This window comes from Terrapene carolina, unplaced genomic scaffold (assembly GCF_002925995.2).
Source record: "Terrapene carolina triunguis isolate 2854851 unplaced genomic scaffold, T_m_triunguis-2.0 Scaffold517, whole genome shotgun sequence".
NCBI lineage: Eukaryota > Metazoa > Chordata > Testudines > Emydidae > Terrapene > Terrapene triunguis.
In genome coordinates, this window is record NW_020664868.1 from 5869663 (window position 1) to 5889091 (window position 19429).

At 58.6% G+C, this 19429-nt stretch overlaps 2 protein-coding genes across 4 annotated transcripts in view; one reads left to right on the forward strand and one right to left on the reverse strand.

The window, feature by feature from the left end:
* The window catches only part of RELB (RELB proto-oncogene, NF-kB subunit), a 40584-nt gene extending 24553 nt beyond the window's left edge, over positions 1–16031 (reverse strand). Inside the window, exons 1-6 of one of the 3 annotated variants that reach the window (XM_029913184.1) lie at positions 15956–16031; positions 15025–15033; positions 11750–12264; positions 10902–11059; positions 3286–3377; positions 532–663 (exon numbers count right to left, since the gene is read on the reverse strand). In XM_029913184.1, coding sequence (XP_029769044.1) covers positions 532–663; positions 3286–3377; positions 10902–11059; positions 11750–12264; positions 15025–15033; positions 15956–16007 — 958 coding nt within the window. In that variant the 5' untranslated portion in view covers positions 16008–16031. The other 2 variants (XM_029913185.1, XM_026658872.1) reach the window with 2 other exon arrangements.
* The window catches only part of LOC112107877 (zinc finger protein 271-like), an 879239-nt gene that overhangs the window by 625710 nt on the left and 234100 nt on the right, over positions 1–19429 (forward strand). The window lies entirely within an intron of this gene.

Genomic DNA, 19429 nt, shown 5'->3' on the forward strand with positions numbered 1-19429 from the left:
AATACCAGCCCTGCCCCAAACAGCCCGTCCGGCACAGGGCTGCCCAGCCCCACCCTGGCACCGCTGCAATACCAGCCCTGCCCCAAACAGCCCGTCCGGCACAGGGTTGCCCAGCCCCACCCTGGCACCGCTGCAATAGAAACCATGCCCCGAACACACACACCACAGCAATACAAACAGCCCGCGCAGCACTCGGCTGCCCAGCCCGGTTCTCTCAGCCAGGGCCCAGGGCCCTGGCAGGCTCCGGCTTAGTGACACTTCTCTCACTCAGCCAGGGCAGGCTGAGCTATTGCAGTGAGTTTCCTTTTCCTCATTTTCCCTCTGAAACACCTCACCACCCCGCAGTCCCCCGCCCAGGCCGGGTGTCCAGACGTGCCGGGACATGGCTGCAGTGCTGACCCTGCCCTCTGCCCAGCACTCTGTCATCCTAGGGCAAGTGGGCTCGGCCACGTTCCCTCCTTTGGCATCACCATGGCCCCCTGCATCGCTCCACTCCGCCCCGCCCTCCCCTGCCACAGCCCAGCTACTTACTCTTGTCAAAGATGGGCTCGGAGAGGACGGGGCTGAGGTGCCGGATCTGTCCTGAGGGCTCCTGGTACGAGGCCTGGAAGCAGATCCTCACCACATTCATGTCCACCTCCTGGTGATTCTTCAGGGAGCCAGCTGCAGAGAGAGAACAGGGCATTCAGCATCCTGAGGCTCCAGGAGGAGAGCGCCCTTACAGAGTTTGGAAAGCCATCTCAGGGCTATGCCCCAAGCTGACCCAAGCCAGGATGCATCCAAGTCTTGCCGATTCCTTCTGCAGAACATCTCGAAGCTCCGGCCTTTCCCATCCCTCCAGAGCTAAAGCTCCTCCAGGCTCTCAGCATCTCGCGTCCTGAACACCTCAACATCCTTCTCTCCGGCCTTGACAGGTGCATCCTCGCTCTGCTCCGTGCCGTGCAGAATGCTGCTGCAAAGCTCATTCTCCCAGCCCATCGCTTTGCCCCCGTCACCCCTCTCTTGGCATCCCTCCACCGGCTGCCCCTGCTCTACAGCATCCAACACGCTGCTCGTCTTCACCAAGGCCCTTCCCAGCCTGTCCCCCCCCCCCATCATCCCTCATTCACAGCTGAGCTGCCAATGCTCACCTCCTACCGGCCCATGATGCCAGCCTCCATCCCCCACTGGTGACATCTTCAGACAAACCCCTTCCTACTCTCTCGCCTGCTGCCCTCACCCGTGGGAACAGCTCCCTGTACTCATCCCCAAAGCTCCTTCACTGTCCTCCTGCAAATCCCTCCTCTGCCGTGATGCCTACAGACAACTGACACCAGTTAGGCTGCGGGTGTGCAGAGACCCCCATTTCCTTGTGCTCCCCCGCCTGTCTGTATCCACAGGCTGCCTCTTGGCTTGTACTTAGACTGCAAGGTCCTTGGTGCAGGATCCTGGTGTACGACTGGGACCCCTTGGCATTATAGGAGAACAAAGAACAAACAAACAGCCAGGCCAGCTAGGGACCGGAGTCTCTCTCCTCCAGCCACCCTCTCACCCCAGGGGAGGTAGAAGCAAACAATACCAATCTTTAGCCTAGAGTGGTCCAATGATGCGTTCCCACTGGGCAGCGGGGACCTCCTCCCCCACAGCTCCCACCCCATGTGATGGCCAGTGAGGAGGGGCAAAATCAGTGCTGCCAACTCTTGTGAGATTGGGGGGGGGGGTAGTTAAAGTCCCACCTCTCAGAGTCAGAGTCCTAGATTCCAAGACCAGAAGGGACCATCACGATCATTGAGTCCAACCTCCTGTACAAAGGAGGCCAGAGGACTGCCCCAAAGTAATTCCTAGGGCAGATTATTCAGAAAAACATCAAATCTCGATTTAAATATGGCCAGTGACAGAGAATCCACCACGCCCCTCGGTATGTTGTTCCAATGGTTAATTACCCGGACTGTGAAAAAAACGTACCCTTATTTCCAGTCTGAATTTGTCTCGCTTCAACTTCCAGCCATCAGATCGTGTTAGACCTTCCTCTACTAGACTGAAGAGCCCATTATTAACTATTTGTTCCCCATGTAGGTACTTATAGACTGTGATCAAGTCACCGCTTAACCGTCTCTTTCTTAAGCTAAACAGGTTGAACAACTTGAATCTATCACTCTAAGTCAGGTTTTCTAATCCTTTAATCATTCTTGTGGTTCTTCCCTGACCCCTCTCCAATTTATCAACATCCTTCTTGAATTGTGGGCACCAGAACTGGACACAGGATTCCAGCAGCATTCACACCAGTGCCAAATACAGAGGTAAAATCACCTCTCTGCTCCTACTCGATACGCCCTGTTTATGCATCTCGGGATCGCATCAGCCCTTTTGGCCACAGCATCGCACTGGGAGCTTGTGGTCAGTTGATTCTCCACCATGACCCCCAAATCTTTTTCAGAGTCGCTGCTTCCCAGGAGAGAGTCCCCCACCCTGTAAGTGTGGCTTGAGTTCTTTGTTCTGAAATGTATTTGTGACAAAGTGGGAATTGTTCATGTTTTGTATGACTACTGTGTGTGTCTCAGTTTCCCCTATGTGCTGCATGGTTAACTGGGGGTGGCGGGGAAGGCTGTTTATGCTTTGCAGAGTCCCAGAGATCCAGGTGTGATTAACACCTAGCTGTCTGGGATCTGATGTGGGAACGATTGGAGGTGCTGATGGGGAATGATTTGGAGGACTGGTCGGGCAGCACCCAGAGTGCCCTGGTCCTTACCCAGAGAGGGCCACCCTGCCCTGGTGCCAGGCAGACTACCCAGCAAGGGGATCAGGAGCCTCCAACTGGGGAAAGAGCTTTGTCCCAAAGTGGGGAAACTGAGGCACAACCAACGAGGGCTGTGTCCCCAGCCCCAGCCAGCAGGTGGAGCCAGGTTCCACTCCCTTCCTCAGCAGCTGAAATTCAGACTGAGCTGCAGAAGGATCTTTCCTTATGGCATAATTATGATGCATTTTGTACAAGTTGGGTCATGTAAGGTGTCACTGGAAAAGTTATGATTTGCTGAATATGATTATCCTATCGGTATGCATGTATCATTTTTAAAATAAAATATATGGAGATATACCTATCTCATAGAATTGGAAGGGACCTTGAAAGGTCATTGAGTCCAGTCCCCTGCCTTCACTAGCAGGACCAAGTACTGTCCCTGACCAAGCTGGGAGGTTAAAGGGGTGCAATGGTTCCCGTGGCTCCCAAACTGACAACCCGTCACACCCTGACCCATCTAACTCCATGATGGAGTTGCCTGGCAGGCAGGGCTCCTTGGGGCCACGCACCTTTAAATGGATCGATCCCCAGCTGCAGCTTCTTCTCTATGGCTGCCTCGATCTCCTTCTTCTTCACGCACTGGATGCCAAGGTTGTTAAAACTGCCGGGAACCAAAGGGGAGATGTGTTGGAGACGCTGCGGGAGAGGAACCCCACCTCCGCACAGGAAGTGCCACCACCTGGGACCACAACCCCGGGAGGGCCTGGGCATCACCCCCCTTTCAGCCAAAGCAACCCTTCCATCGGGGTCAGGAGATTGGCATGATGCTGCTTCTCTTAGGCTCTCACTTACGGTGCCCAGAGCCTGCCAGGGAGTGGCCTGCACCTTAACAGAGACTTGTGGATGTCTGTGCCCCCCCCACACCTCCTGGGGTATGGGAAATGGAATATAGAACTTCTGTTGGGATTTTTGTAATAAATCAGCCCCAAGGAGGGGTATTATTGAGCGAGAAAAGCCTGAAGTGAAGTTATTGGATTACCTGAGAGGGGAAACTGAAGCAGGTGCACTTGTGCCATGGCCTGCCACAAGGGGGTGCTCTGGGTGTGGCTGCCCTAGGACAAGGCCGCTCTTGTCCCAGAATCAGGGCATCCACACCGGGGAGGGACATGCCTGCATGGCAGTGCCAATGGTGCTCACAGTGCTCTCGTGGGAACATGGGTCACTGAGATCTGAGCAGTCCTCATGCGGATTCTCTGGTGTCATGTCACGGTACCTCACTTTGGCTTAGCTTGAACAGATGCCTAATTAACTTCCTCTGAACTGAAGGAAGTCCCACCCCCCCAGCTCCGGGGCAGTTTGCTAGAGCAGGAGTTCTCAACCTTTTTCTTTCTGAGGCCCCACCCCAACATGCTATAAAAACTCCACGGCCCACCTGTGCCACAAGAACTGGTTTTCTGCATATAAAAGTCAGAACCGGCGTTAGGGGATCCAAGCAGCGCAATTGCCTGGGGCCCCATGCCACAGGGGCCCCTACGAAGCTACGTTGCTGAAGATTCAGCTTCTGGCCCATGGGGTGAGGCTTTGGCTCTCTGCCCTGGGCCCGAACAAGTCTAACACTGGCCCTGCTTGGCAGACCCCCTGAAACCTGCTCACGGTCCCCCAGGGGCCCCCGGGCCCCTGGCTGAGACCCGCTGTGCTAGGGGTCAGTTTTTCCCATGTGGTGAGGGCTGGGCAATGTGGTGGGCTCCAGCCCAGGCAGTGCTTCTGGGACAGGGAGAGGACTGTTCTGTCACCAGACCAGGACAATGACAGAAGCCACAGGGTGGGGAGATCTCATCTCAGCTGCCCCATTGGCCGCAATCAGGTTAACGAGCTGCTTAGGGGCGCCAGTGTCTATTCATGGAGGATAGGTCCATCAATGGCTATTAGCCAAGATGGGCTGGGATGGTATCCCTGGCCTCTGTGTGCCAGAAGCTGGGAATGGGCGACAGGGGATGGATCACTTGATGATTACCTGGTCTGCTTATTCCCTCTGGGGCACCTGGCATTGGCCACTGTTGGCAGACAGGACACTGGGATAGATGGTGTGACAAAGTGGGTTTTTCCTCCTTATTATGTTGCAAGTGAGCCTATGTGAGTCTTACTGTTTTGCATGAATACTGTGTGTGCCTCAGTTTCCCTGTGTGCTGCACCAATGCCTAGGTGGTGGGAATAAGGGTGGGTGACTTTTGCTGAGACCCTCGGGGCCAGGTGAAGAGGCTCCAGCTGTCTGCACGTAAGTGATGGCCGATGCCCTTCGTAACCTGAGACCCAGGCGGGGGTGACACTTTGCCCGGAAAGCAAGACAAAGACCGAAAGAGGGGCAACGGGCACGTTGGGTCTCTGGAAGTTGGGCAGTCTCCTGTTTAGGACTCGGAGGGGAAGTCCAAAATGTCTGGCCCGGGGGTCCCCCAAGATGGACTTTCCTGAAAGTCACTGATTTCTGTGCTACCAAGCTCTGTTCTACTCTGTGTTCCTGTCGACTAATAAACCTTCTGTTTTACAACGCTGGTTGAGAGTCACTGGCTGTGGAGTGGGGGTGCAGGACCCTCTGGCTTCCCCAGGGGTCCCATGCAGGTGGACCCACCAAGGGGAAGTGTACGGTGTGAACAGGGATGCTGAATGGTCCGAGGTCAGACCAGGAAGGCTGTAGCCGAGGGCCCTGGACAGCATGCCCTGAGGGGAGTCACGCTACCCAGCGTCCTGGCTGATTTCATACAGAGCAGTTCCAGAGCATCGGACCTGTGACTCCGTCACAACTGGTGGCAGCGGTGTGATCAACTGCACCGCCCCTGGACGGAGCATCCTGCAGTAAGTGACTGGGGAGCAGTAAAAGGATGGGGATTAGCGAGAGACAGAGACAGGCGTGCTGAAGGCTCAGAGAGGTGCGGTTCCAGGAGACAGAGGAGCCTACGGTTTAACCCCCGAGAGAGATTGTGACCCCCAAGAAGGACTGTCACACTGAAGGGGATTCCTCCCAGGGACCGTGGGGAGCTGAGAAAGCTCAGGCCTGAGAGTCCGTGACAACTGGGGAGCAGCCAGGTGGCCCCAGAGCCTGCACCGGTTCTGGACCCCGCTGGAGCCACCAGAGAGAATGGGAGCAGCCAGGCGTCCCCGAGACTTGTGTCTCCGGACCAGCCGCGGGTCTCCACCGGGTTCCCCGTCGGTGGATCTGAGACGGGTGGAATTGGAACTGAGATTGAAGGAGTCAGAGGACTGTGGGAGACAGGGAAGGCATGAAGCAGAACAGCAGGAGAGACAACGGCAGCATGAACTGGCGCTGGCGGAGCTGAGAGGCAGAGGGACCCGTCCAGGGGTGAGTGGGGATGGACCCCAGGGTGCCAATTCCACAGGGAACTGCCTCAACACTAAATTGAGGGGGGGGGGATATAGATGCCTGTCTCGCAGCCTTTGGGAAGTCTTGCAATTGGAACCAGGCTGACCCTGCGGAAAGGCTCCAATGTCTAGCCCCTTTCTGGGTCCCCATAGAGCTGTTTAGCCAGATGGGCGGTGTGGCAGACTGGCTCCCATTCCCAGCCCCAGTGTGTATATCTGCTTGCACTCTCCTGGGCTCAGGCCCCTCAGTCCACCAGTGGGAGCGGAAGGTGGTGGTTGTCAATGGGGAGACACTCCTGGGGTGGCGAGATCCTGGGACAGAGAGAACTGTTGTCAGGCCACGGGTGGTGCAGCCACAGATGCTGAGGGGCTGTGTGATCTGGGTGAAGGTCCCAGGGATGAAGCCACTCGCCCTGACTACGGCTCAGATCCCTGTGCAGACACAGGAGGGGTCGGGCTGGCTGGTAGCTGGGGTTCTCCAAGATATCAGCTGTGACATCCTGTTGGGGGATGACTGTCTCTCTTTGGGACAGGATCCAGGCCCTGCTCCTGTAACAGCCAAGGATACGAGTTTGAATTCAGGGAACCAATCGGCTGAAACTGAAGCTGAGTGGGACAGAGAGATGCTCCCCACCCCCCTGCACATGGGGGGGGAGGTGGCTCACGCTGGCTCTGATGCTGTGAGCAAAGCAGCGGGCTCGCTGCCTGCCCTCACTGGGACAGCAGGGGCGAAGCTGAGCCTGGGGGGATCGGAGACCCCAGCTGAGTGTGGGGAACCACAGCCAGGGCGGGATGGCTGCCAACCAGGGCTGCCTTGTCCAGAGGTGCAAGAGGCCCCAGGGCAGGGGGAAGCAGCTAAAAGGGCGCTGCTGGTGACAGAGACTCCTGGTCAGAGGGTGGCCAAGATCAAGATGGGGGCTCTTCACCAAGAGAGCCCAAATCCCAGTGCTCCAGGCTGGAGGGCTGTGACTGCAGGCAGTGAGAGGGAACTGGTTTCACTTCCCTCTCCAGCCGCTGAATTCCAGGCTGAGCTGCAGAAGGACCCCCCCTTAGAGAAGCTGAGGGAACTTGCTGGCCACAGCACGGCCAAACCCCTTTGGGAAGGCTGCAGGGAAAGACTGCTGTGGGAGAAGGGATTCCTGTACCAGGAATGGGATCCTCCAGGGGAAATGGAACCGTAGGGGATCAGGAGGCAGCTGGTGGTGCCCCAGAAGTACCGCCACAGGCTTCTGTACCTGGCCCACAATGCCCCTCTTTTGGGACACCTGGAAATCCAGCGCACCAGGCAGAGGCTGCTACAGAACTTTTACTGGCCTGGAGTCTTTGACGCAGTCCAGCACTACTGCAGGTCCTGCGACTGCTGCCAGAGGGTGGGGAAAGCCCAGGACAAGGTTAAAGCAGCCTTGAGACACCTGCCTGTCCAAGAGGAGCCTTTTCAGAAGGTGGCCATGGACATAGTGGGGCCCCTCAGCAAGCCGACCCGGTCAGGGAAGAAATACATTCTGGTGGGTTACTGTGCTCCTGACCATCTTCAGCAGAGGGGGGTTAACCCGGGAGGTCCTTACAGACCAGGGGTCCAATTTCATGTCAGCCCCGCTCCAGTGCTTGTGGGAGAGGTGTGGGGTCCGGCACACCTGGGCCTCGCCTTTCACCCTCAGTCCAATCGGCTGGCGGAGAGGTTTAACGGGACCTTGAAGATGATGCTGAAGACTTTCATGGACCAGCATCTGCAGGACTGGGACAAGTATTTACCCCACCTGCTGCTCGCGTGCAGGGAAGTGGCCCAGGAACCCATGGGTTCTCTCCTTTGCAGTTGCTGTAAGGGAGAAGAGTGAGGCGACCCCTGGACTTGGTGAGGGGAAGGCCTCTCCCGATGAAGAATCAGTGGTGGAGTGAACACTAAATTTTCGGGAAAAGATCGTTGAGCTCATGGGTCTGGCCAGGGGGAACCTAGCCAGGGCCCAAGGGAGGCAGAAGGTTATAGTACGACGGCACGGCACGTGCCCACTCCTATGCTACTGGGGACCAGGTGATGTTTCTCATCCCGGTGAGGAAGAATAAACTACAAGCTGCCTGGGATAGGCCCTTTAAAGTCATCACCCAGCTGAATGAGGTGAACTATGTGGTAGAACTGCCCAACTGGGCTCACAGCCGCCGAGGGGACCACGTCAACATGATGAAGGCGTACTGGGACAGGGAAAAGTCTATACTGGCCGTGTGTGGGCAGTGAGAGGAGAAGGGGGAGGATCCCCTAGTGGGTCTGTTCCCTGAGACAGGACCCACTGGAATCAATTCCCCTCTCTACCCAGCTAACCCCTGCCCAGCAGGCAGAGATCAGAGAGGTGCTGTGTATCGACCCACAGCTGTTCTCCAACTGGTCTGGGCTCATTAACCTAGCTGTCCACTGTGTGGGGACAGGAGCCAACCTTCCCATCAGATGTTTCCCATTCAGAGTCACTGGGAACACAGCCCAGGCCCTGGAGAGAGAAGCCAGAGACATGCTGGCTTTAGGGGTGATCCAGCCCCAGGACTCACCTGTGGTGCTGGTCCCCAGGAAAGATGGGTCGATCCGATTCTGTGTGGATTATCGGAAGCTCAATGCCATCACCATGTCTGGTGCCTGCCCATGCCTAGGTCTGACAGATCCTAGACAAGTTGGGGGGGTCTACCCCACTACCAATGATCTCACCAAAGGCTACTGGCAGGTGCCTTTGGATCCAGATGCCAGGCTGAAACCTCCTTTTGTCACCTCTTTGGGGATATACGAATCCCTGGTCCTACCTTTCGGCCTCAAGGAGGCGTTGGTCACCTGCCAGCATCTGGGGGAACAGTTACTGAGGGGGATGGAAAATTTTACCCTAGCATATATTGATGATATCGGTGTCTTTGGCCAGACCTGGGAGAACCATGTGTCCCAGGTGAAGAGGGGGTTGAGTCGCCTCTAGGAGGCAGGACTGACTATAGAGGCCAGAAAGTGCAAGGTGGGGATGGCGGAGGTGCCGTACCTGGGCCACAAGGTGGGGAGCAACTGCCTAAAGCCAGAGCCAGCCAAGGTGGAGGCGATCAGAGATTGCCCTGCGCCCCAGACTAAGAAACAGGCCAAGGCCTTTATTGGGATGGCGGGGCACTACCAGAGGTTTGTGCCCCACTTAGCTCTGTGTCAGCTCCCATCACTGATCTATGCAAGAAGGGTAAGCCAGACAAGGTTGTCTGGACCAAGCAGTGCCAGAGGGCTCTCTGCGTGCTGGAGGAGGATCTGGTCAAGGGCACGGTGCGGGTAAACCCAGGCTTTGACAAGCCCTTTATGGTGTTCACCAACGCCTCAGACATAGGGCTGGGCTTGGTGCCAATGCAAGCTGATGCGAAGGAGGAAAAACACCCCATCATGTACCGGAGCAAGAAGCGGCTGCCCTGGGAGCAGAGTTATTCGGCCATAGAGAAGGAATGCCTAGCCATGGGGTGGGCTCTTAAAAGTCAGCAGCCGGATCTATTTGGGCGTCACTTCACTGCGTCCACTGACCACTTGCCCCTGCTGTGGCTGCACCAGATAAAGAGGGCTAATGCCAAGCTCCCGAGGTGGAGTCTGTCCCTCCAGGATTATGAGATGGGGGTGGCCCATGTTAAGGGGAGTGCAAATGTTAGCCGATGCTTTGTCCCAGCGAGGGAGGCCTGAACTTCCCCAGGTCACTAGCTAGAGTGATCCCGCTCAGTTTGGTCTCAAGGGGGGGAGAGATGTGACAAAGTGGAGTTTTTCTCCGTATTATGTTGCACGCGAGCCTATCTGAGTCTTACTGTTTTGCATGAATACTGCGTGTGCCTCAGTTTCCCTGTGTATTGCACCAATGCCTAGGTGGTAGGAATAAGGGTGGGTGACTTTTGCTGAGACCCTCGGGGCCAGGTGAAGAGGCTCCAGCTGCCTGTACATAAGTGATGGCCGATGCCCTTCGTAACCTGAGACCCAGGCGGGGGATGCGACCAGGTGACACTTTGCCCAGGAAGTGAGACAAAGACCGAAGGAGGGGCAACGGGCATGTCGGAGGTCGGGTCTCTGGAAGCTGGGCAGTCTCCTGTTTGGGACTCGGAGGGGGGAGTCCAGGACGTCCGGCCCGGGGTCCCCCCAAGATGGACTTTGCTGAAAGTCTCTGATTTCTGTGCTAACAAGCTCTGTTCTACTCTGTGTTCCTGTCGACTAATAAACCTGTTTTACAAACGCTGGTTGAGAGTCACTGCTGACTGTGGAGTAGGGGAACAGGACCCTCTGGCTTCCCCAGGGGTCCCATCCAGGTGGACCCACCAAGGGGAAGTGTATGGTGTGAACAGGGATGCTGAATGGTCCAAGGTCAGACCAGGAAGGCCATAGCCGAAGAGGTTCCTTGCCCTGGACAGCGTGCCCTGAGGGGAGTCACGCTACCCAGCGTCCTGTCTGACTTTATACAGAGCAGTGTCAGAGCATCAGACCTGTGACTCCGTCACAGATGGACCTTTGGTCTGACCCAGTATGGCCGTTCTTAGTAACTGAGAGGTTTGGAGCGGCTCAGTTGATGTGGCCTGAGATGTCCCACTCTGTCCCGAGGGGACACTGGGTGCTGATCACATGGTGGGGGAGGGGGAGATCATGGGGGGAGCTCTCTGGGGAGTAACCGCCACCCTGAAACCACCTGTGTGGGCGTTCCTCAAAACCCTTCAGCCTCGCAGAGAGGGCGAGGGGGAGCGCAGCGTCCAGCTGCGAGCGGCAGGCCCTGTCCCCACGGGAGCTCTGTCAGCACCAGCTCACAGCCTGGAGTTCCTGTGCCGAGCAGGGAGCTGGTACCTGTGTTTGGGGTTGACCTGGGGCCTCAGGGTGACCTCGCAGAGCCCGTTGTTGCAGTCTTTCCCCACGAGACTGTGAGGGTGGATGCGGTAGGGCCAGTCCTTCCACACCAGGCACGCAATCACCTTCACCTCGGGGATCTTCTGGCAGTTCAGCAGCTGGGGAAAGAGCACGGAATCAGAGCCAAGGCCACACTGGGAGTCCCCCGCCACGCCAAGGGGGTGAGAGACCAGGCTCTGGGTTCAATGTGTAATTAAACTGCCCGCCCCTCTCCACAGGGGGCAGAGCTCAAGGCACGGCGGCTCAGAGCCTGCAAGCAACCCTGCGCCCGCTGGGCTGCCCAGCTCCACTTTCCAGCCAGGGATCCTGACTGCCACAGCGTGAAATGGCAACAAACCCCACAGAGATCATCCGAGGGCAGGGCCTGGCCACTGGGAGCGAAGGACCCCGGATGGCCACCACCAGCAGCGATGCTAGGTTGGCCAGGACTGTGCAGAGAGAGGCAGGGTTTGGCAGCCACAGGGCCCTTCCAAGCCCACAGGTGCCGGCACTGCTGCCGGGGCTGTGACTGCAGCATGGGCACTCACCAGGAGCGGCCAGGGCCCTTGGTATCCCTCCCATCCCTCGCCCCCCAACCTCGGTGGGGCGCCAAGAACCAGGAAGAGAGCAAGGGGAGTGGGGCAAGTCCCCGGTCCCTGCCTCTCCTGTGAGGGGGGCACTAACGGACAGGTAGAGGAACAGTCGCCCCCGCCACATGAGGCACAGGCAGCCCAAGGCTGGGCCTGGCCCTCCCCCAGCCCCTTTCCCCGCTGTGAGGAGACTGGCCCCTGCTCCTCCCCCACACTCACCTCGATGGCTGGCAGGGTCTTGCTGGCCTCCGTGCTGCTCTCGCCCAGGATGCTGCCTGCTGACCTGCCTTCGCACTCATAGCGGAAACGCATCCCCCGCTGCTTCGGCTGCTCAGTGATCCCCAGCCTGGGAGGCTCCAGCATGTCTTCCAACTGCTCCTTTGGCGAGCGCAGAGGCGAAGCCCAGTGGGGCCGGCTGGCAGGGGATGGAGTCGTCCCCCTGGGCACCAGCCTGGGCGTCAGCTGCAGGCTACTGAGGCTCTGCGAGAGCAGGGGCGGTTGAGAGTCCAGTGGCAGGGCGTGAGCCGCGGCGGGATGGGAGCTGCCAAAGGAGGCCAAGCCGCCTTGCAGTGGGCTAGGTCCTGTCGGCTCCATTAGCCTCAGCATCTCAGTGGGCCCAGCTGGGTTTGAGCCCCTGGGCACCAGCTTGGCCGTGCCCTTGGGAGACGCCTTGGAGAGGAAGGGCGGGGCTTGTGGCTGGAATCCATCCTCCTTAATTAACTCTTCGATGATTTCTGCAGGACGGGGACAGAACCAGAGAGTGAGACAGGAGGACGGGCTGGCCTCCTGCTAGGAACGGGCTGGAGGAGAGCCATGCTGGGCCAACCTCCACCCTCACTACTGCCCTAGCAAGACCCGGGGAAAGGGCAGGCCTAAACTGATCTTGTTCTGAATGCCCTGCCTCCACGTGCACACGCAGGAAGAGGGACCCTCCGAGAGGAGCCATGCACCACTGCAGGGCCACCACTGGGCCAGCCCCGGCAAACAAGGCAACAGATCACCAGGAAAGGGCTGGAGGTGTTCAGAGCTTTGTACTGCGCTCACTCTGTGCATGCGCGAGTGAGTGGACATACACGGGTGATAGCAAAAAGCAATGGGCCCGATTCGTCGCTGCCCTGCAGGGCCTGCGCCAGCCACACCAGAGCAGAATGCTCCTGCTCCGCTCGGAGACCGTTTCACACCTGCCTTCACAGAGACCAAGAGTGTGAGGCCAGAAGGGACCATCCCGCACATCCAGTCTGACCTCCCATGTAACACGGGCCACAGGGCTTCCCTGAATTCATTCCTGTTCGAGCTAGAGCAGGTCTCTCAGAAACACCCCATTCCTGACTGAAGAATAACACTTGGCCACTTTACGCTGAAGTCAGCGACTGCTCACGCGCCAAGCAGCAGGGAATCTGGCCAAGGTGCTTCACAGCACTTGCCTAAGCATCCCTGCCCCTCGCTCACTCACCTCATGCATTAGGTCGGCCCGCCCTACCCACAGCCCTGATGCCCAGGTGCCTCACCCGATGGGCCTTGCCCTCCCCGCAGCCCTAACATGTGGGTACCTCACCGATCGGCCTGCCCTCCCCGCAGCCTTGGCACCCAGGTGCCTTGCCCTCCCTGCAGCCCTAGCATGCAGGTGCCTCACCCAATTGGCCCACCCTCCAGGGCCAAAGTGCCTCGCCCTCCCCGCAGCCCTGGGGCCTGGGCGCCACACCTGATCAGCCCGTCCTCCCAGCAGCCATATCACTCAGGCACCTTGCCTGATGGGCCCACCCCCCACCCTCAGCCCTGGTGCTCAGGTCCTTTGCCTGATGGGCCCACCCTCCATGTAGCCCTGGTGCCCAGGCACCTCGCCCGATGGACCCACCCTCCCCGCAAGCATGGCGCCCAGGTGCCTCGCCCTCCCTGCAGTCCTAGCACTCAGGCACCTCGCCCAGTGGGACCACCCTCCCCACAGCCCTAGCTCACAGGCATCTCACCTGATCAGCCCACCCTCCCCACAGCCCTATCGCCCAGATGCCTTACCAACTAGGCCTGCCAGCCCACAGCCCTAGCACCCAGGTCCCTCACCCAATCAGCTGGCCTGCCCACCTGCCCACCCCATGGCCCTAACACTCAGGCACCTTCCCCACTAGAACTGCCCGCCCAACCTCCCTGCAGCCCTAGCACCCTGGGCGCCTTGCAGCCTCTGGCCTGTGGTATACAGGAGGTCAGATTACATGATCTCAATGGTTCCTTCTGCGCTTGGAATCTATGAAAAAGGCCCCTGTCGCACCAGTTCAGGTAAAGGTGTGACGCTGTATCAGGTTGGAGACATCAGTGCAACTCTGCGTGCAGACCCTCTTCCACCCTCCGTCTGAACATGGCTAGCATCAGTGTGAGCTAAACCAGGTGGAACCTAACATCAGTGTCCCCACACAACCACTGCACTTTGTGGCATGCTTTCAGCTAAACTGGTGCAACCCTGCGTACGGACCAGGCCATACTGAGAAGCATCAGCCTAAGAGAGTGTAAGGAGAGAACAACACCAGAGCTTCCACTCTGCTTTACCACTAGGTCAGAGCCTCCATTCAAGGGACATTATTAACTTCCTTTTTTTGAAACTAACCAATCAATTTTTTTAAGTCCTAACCCAGTTTCTGACAGAGCCCCCTTAATTGTGGGTCCCGTCTTAAAGAGACAACCTGTGCCAGGGTAAGAACTGCCTCTTCTCTCTCATGGGCACGAAGCTGGTATTTGCTCAGGGCAATGGCTTTTTGGCTACAAACATCATACCATGCCCAGAAAGGGGGGAGGGATAGCTCAGTGGTTTGAGCATTAGCCTGCTACACCCAGGGTTGTGAGCTCAATCCTTGAGGGGGCCACTTAGGGATCTGGGGCAAAATCAGTACTTGGTCCTGCTAGTGAAGGCAGGGGGCTGGACTTGATGACCTTTCAAGGTCCCTTCCAGTTCTAGGAGATAGGATACCTCCATTAATTTAAAAAAAAAAAAAATTTAAAGCTGGCTCAGGAGCGGAGGTGAAGGCCAAGCATTCCTAACGTACTTGTTTGCCTCTCATATTCCAGGACGTCCCACTGTTTTCCTAGTGGTGGATGTTGGATGTATGGAATGGTAACTGATGAGATCACTCTTCTCAGCTTGTGTGAGCTTTGTAGCACCCTCGCTGTTCTCCTAGCTGCCAGGCCCCTCGGCGGTTTGGAAAGCGTGCAGGTGGATCCCTGGAATGCTGCAGGAGGCATGCCTGCAAGCTGTCGGCTTGTATGTGGTCCCACTTCCCAGGTATTCCCTGACCTGCTCTTTGGGCCCAACGCTGAAGCCCTGGAATTGACTTCATGGGGAGGGTGCATGAGGAAGGACTGCAGGATGTGCCTTGCATTGCCCCTCCCACTGCAGACCACACTTACATGATATCTGCCCCCGTTGCTCCAGCCAGGGTTCCATGCACTGAGTCTGCACTTGCACTTACCTGAGGTTGCTGTACCCCCATTTCCCAGAGTCCACTCACCTAATTCATCTGCAAAGGAAAAACAAAGCAAGAATGTTTCTGATTCAGATGTTTAAACGTTTATGTCTCAAACCAGCCCCTCCCCACATTAGAGGGGCTGAGTAAAGGCTTCCACCCACTCAGCTGGAGACAATACAACAGCAGAGCCCAGAGAAAGTGCATGAGCACTGTGGTGGTCCCTACGCCGGGGGACGCTCCTATTTCAAGGGGCACCGGACTGCTCCAGGGAGATGGGAGCAATGTAGCAGTTTCAGCCCTGTGGGATTGCTGGCACCGCTCAGCCTGCAGTGAAAGTACAAACTGAGCCTTTAACCAGCAAGAGCTGCCCCTTCCCCCAGGAGACAGAGGGCTGAGCAGCAGGTGCTGACGCAGATGAGAGGTACGGGGGGGGGGGGGTGTCCATGCCACACTGCAGAGATTCTGCCTTAGCCAGAGAGCTGCACAAGGGACAGTGCTGAAGTCCAGCACTCCTGCAGCTGTGCAAGATTCTCCCCGCTGCGGGGGAGTGGGAGGAAATGTAGGGGCACGACTGAAATGCACGTTTTCCACAAGCCCTTTGGGAGAGCAGGGTGGGGCGTGAGACCCTGCTGCCAAGGGAGGGGGAGCAGCACCAACAGGCCGGAGCCAGGCATGACGGAAAGAGACTACAGACGTGGGAGCGGGGAGGCTGTACAGTTGGCATAAATGAGCACAGGCCCAGGAGCCTGGACTCCTGGGTTCTAACTCGGCTTTGCCACCGCGCTCCCCCCCCCCCACGGCCTGGCCCCTCTCTGTGCCTCAGTTTACCCATCTGTAAAATGGGGGGAATGATGCTGCCCACGCGATGGGGCTGCTGGACAGATTCATGCTCTCGTTCCTGCTCCATGCTCGGACCATGGACAGCGCTAGGCAAGGCAGAAGCATTATCAGCTTTAGCGGGGAAGGGGATTACCTTCATCTGAGATCGCAGCTCCCTTACCAGAGGCCTGCGCTGTATGCGCCATGACCAGGCCAGGGTCTGGAACAGCAGCACCTAAAAAGACAGGACACATTGTTACCCCATCAATCAACAGCAACCAGCCTTGTGCCCCTGCCCACTGCCACCGGACACAGCACCTGGCAGGAATCAGCAGGTGGCTCCCGGCGGCTGTGGCAGGTGCTTAGGGAGATCCCAGAAAGATTGAGCCCCGCAAGCGCCAACACCCCCCAGGCTCCAGCTGTGAGCAGAGACAGCAAGGAGAAACCTCACCCCAGCCAAGCACTGACTCAGAGAGCCCAGTGCTACCGGGTCCCGGGCGCCAGGCACAGCGGGCAAGGGGCTGAGCCAGCCTGCTGGCACCAAGCAGCGACGGAAGGGTCCCAGATGCTCATACGAGGGAGGCTGCTCTGAACAGCAAAGCCGATTCCCCGGGGGTCGCCCCCGCGCCTTCCCCGTCCCCGGGGCGCTCACAGGGGTCGCCCCCCCCCAGGCCTAAGAGTCCCCCTGGGCCAAGCTGCAATCCCCACTGACCCTCCCCAACGCTGGCAGGAGCCGCCCCTCCCGCCCCGCCCCGCAGCTCCGTGCCCCCCGCCTGCAGCGCCGACCCCTCATCCCCTCACCCCGCGGGAGAGCCAGCTCCTCCGGCCGCGGCTGCCGTCCCCTGGGGTCCCGCATGGCGGGGCCTGGCGCTCGGCTCCCGGCGCTGGGCTCGCTCCCCCACAGCCCCGCTCAAGGGAGGCAGCGAGGAGGCGACGGCTCTGGAATTCCCCAGCTCCGCCGGCTGCCGCCGCCTCATTGGCTACAGGCCCCGGTGAGCTCATCCTCGTAAAACGGGAAAGCCCCGCTCTGGGGAAGGCGGCGCGCTCCGGCTGGGCTTGGCGCAGCTGGGCGGCCAGTGCCCGGGCACCTCCGCCACGCCACGCCGCCCCGAGCCCCCCTCCCGCGCCCCCCCCCGGCCCGGGCCCCCCCCCCCCGCCCCGCCAGCCCCGAGCCCCCATCCTGCGCCCCGCCAGCCCCGAGCCCCATACAGCGCCTCCTGCCTCCCGCCTGCGCTCCGCTAGCCCAGCGCCCGCTGCCCGCGCCCTGCAGCGCCTCCTGCCCCGAGCCCCGCCAGCCCAGCGCCCCCTGCCCGCGCCCCGCCAGCCCAGCGCCCCCTGCTGTGGGACTAGCGCCCCCCCGGGCGGGAGGAAGCTCAGGCCGAACCTGGCCTTACCCAGCGCTGTCGCCGGCCAAGTGGCCTCTCTCCGCGGCCCTCACGCTGGGGTCGCCCCCTAAGCCGCCTGCATCTCGCCTCTCTGCTCGGCAGCGCTTCCGGGCTCCCGGCCACCTGCAGAGGCAGGGAAGGGCCGGGCGGGGGGCGCCGACTCCCCCACACCCGACAGCTCTTCCCCGGCCTCCGGAAGCTGGGGCCGCTGCTCGGCAGAGAGCGTCTTCTTGGCCAGAAGGGACAGACACGTGGTGCCAAGGCCAGGAGTGCAGGGGCCCCGGGCCGGAGTGGGGACGGGCAGCGGAGGTGGTCCGGGCCGGGGACAGGGGGCCCGGGCTGGCAGAAGGGCCAGGTGACCGAGTCACCTGCCACCTTCCCGGCCGAGGACCGTGCAGCACTCGCCGTTTGTGTCTCAGTCCCTGCTAGGCTTTTCTGATATCTGTCCTGGGGGAGCCAATTGGTGAGTTACTGGAAGGGCCCAGAGGCCCAGCCTTATTCCTTTCACTGGCTTTGAGTAGGTGCTAGGTCAGTGGCTCCTGCAGAGGACAAGTTGTCAGTTTAGCACTTGCAGCTAGTCCAGGGGTCGGGGAAGTGGCAGGTGGCACAGTCTGGACAGGGGAGGAGGCAGGTGACTCAGTCCGGACAGGGGAGGTGGCAGGTGGCACGGTCCGGACAGGGGAGGTGGCAGGTGGCACAGTTCTGCCACAACTTTCTATTTTGTTTCCAGCTGCTACAAATTTGCATTAAAATATTCTAAAAATATGCAAGCGCTTTCCTACCATTCCATTGCCACAGGGAGTCACCGAATGGGCCGTGGCAGGGAGGTCCCTGAGAGACTCTACTAAAACATGGCCCATGGTACGAAGGTATTAGAGAACACAGGGCTAGGCTATGTACAGGCACACAGAAGCCACAGTCCCTGCCCTGAAGCATTCATTACCATCTAAAACAAGGCACAAAATATTAATAGATTCTATGCCAGGAAGGGACCACTGTGCTCATATAGTCTGACCTCCTGCGTCACACAGGTCACGTAACTCCCCTGAATGAATTTCTGTTCGAACTAGAGCAGATGCTAAATGGAGGGAGAAGAGGTCCAGGAATGGCTTGTGTGGTTACAATGAGCACAACTGGGCTGCTCCACCTCCTTAGGCAACACATGTGGTTGCTGGGTTTGCGTCTCAGGTTTTGCAAGCCCCTCTTGAAAAATCTTGGGCCTGATTTTTGGAGGTGTTGAGTAGCTGAAGCCAATGGGAGCTCTGGGTGCCCAGCACCTCTGAAAATTCACTGGCCCAAACTTCATTAATGCAGAGTTAGAGTTATCTGGCAGCATCTCATACCTGTCTGGAATGTCAAATGCACCCAGCCTGAACCCACTGAAACCCAGGGGACACTAAGTCCTGGTGTCACAGACTCGTGCTCTCTCTCGGCTCCGTACGGTGAACCCCCTTCAGAGCAACAGCCCTTCTCAGGGGTCCACTCTGTCTCAGGGGTTAAGCTGTAGGCCCTTCCACCTCCTGGAACCGCACCTTTCTGAGCCCTAATCATGCCTGTCTCTCGCCGTGGGCCCCTTCAAGGAGTCCACTTGCTCTGAACCCTCGGGGCCTCCACACCCAGAGGGAATAATGCAACCCTGTTGTCTAGCCCAGAGTGACTCTCAGCCAGCGTAAAACAGGAGGGTTTATTGAACGTCTGAACACAGCACAGGAAACTCTCTGGACCCTCAGGCTCAGCACAGTACATCTAGGGCTGTCCAGCCTCCAGGTGGGCACTGGCTGCTCTCTCTCCAGTCCAGAAGCCCCCTCCTTCCAGCCGAGGCATGCTATATCACCGGCCCCAACCGCTTCTCCCCTGTCCTTTGTCTTCCATCCCAGGTAAACAGGTCGCTGGGGCCCTCTCTCCTCCACTGGCTGGAACTGGTTGGTCAGGACACCGGGGTCCCCTCTCCTCAGCCCATTGTCTTCCCACTGGCCAGAACTGGCTGCCGGGGTCCCAGCTGCTAGACGAGGTCACACCTGGTCCTCTGCAACAACAAAACCTCTCCCACCACCTTGTTAAACATGCAGCACAAAGGGAAACTGAGGCACGCACACACTATTCATGTAAAACGCTACAAAAATCCCCAACTTCGTCACATCAGCCCTGCCCTGCAACCTTCACTTTGCTCTGAGCCACAGGGAATGTACCGCAGGTGGGCTTCTGCATGCACTGCCCTGTAACAAGGCAGAGGAAATGTGCCC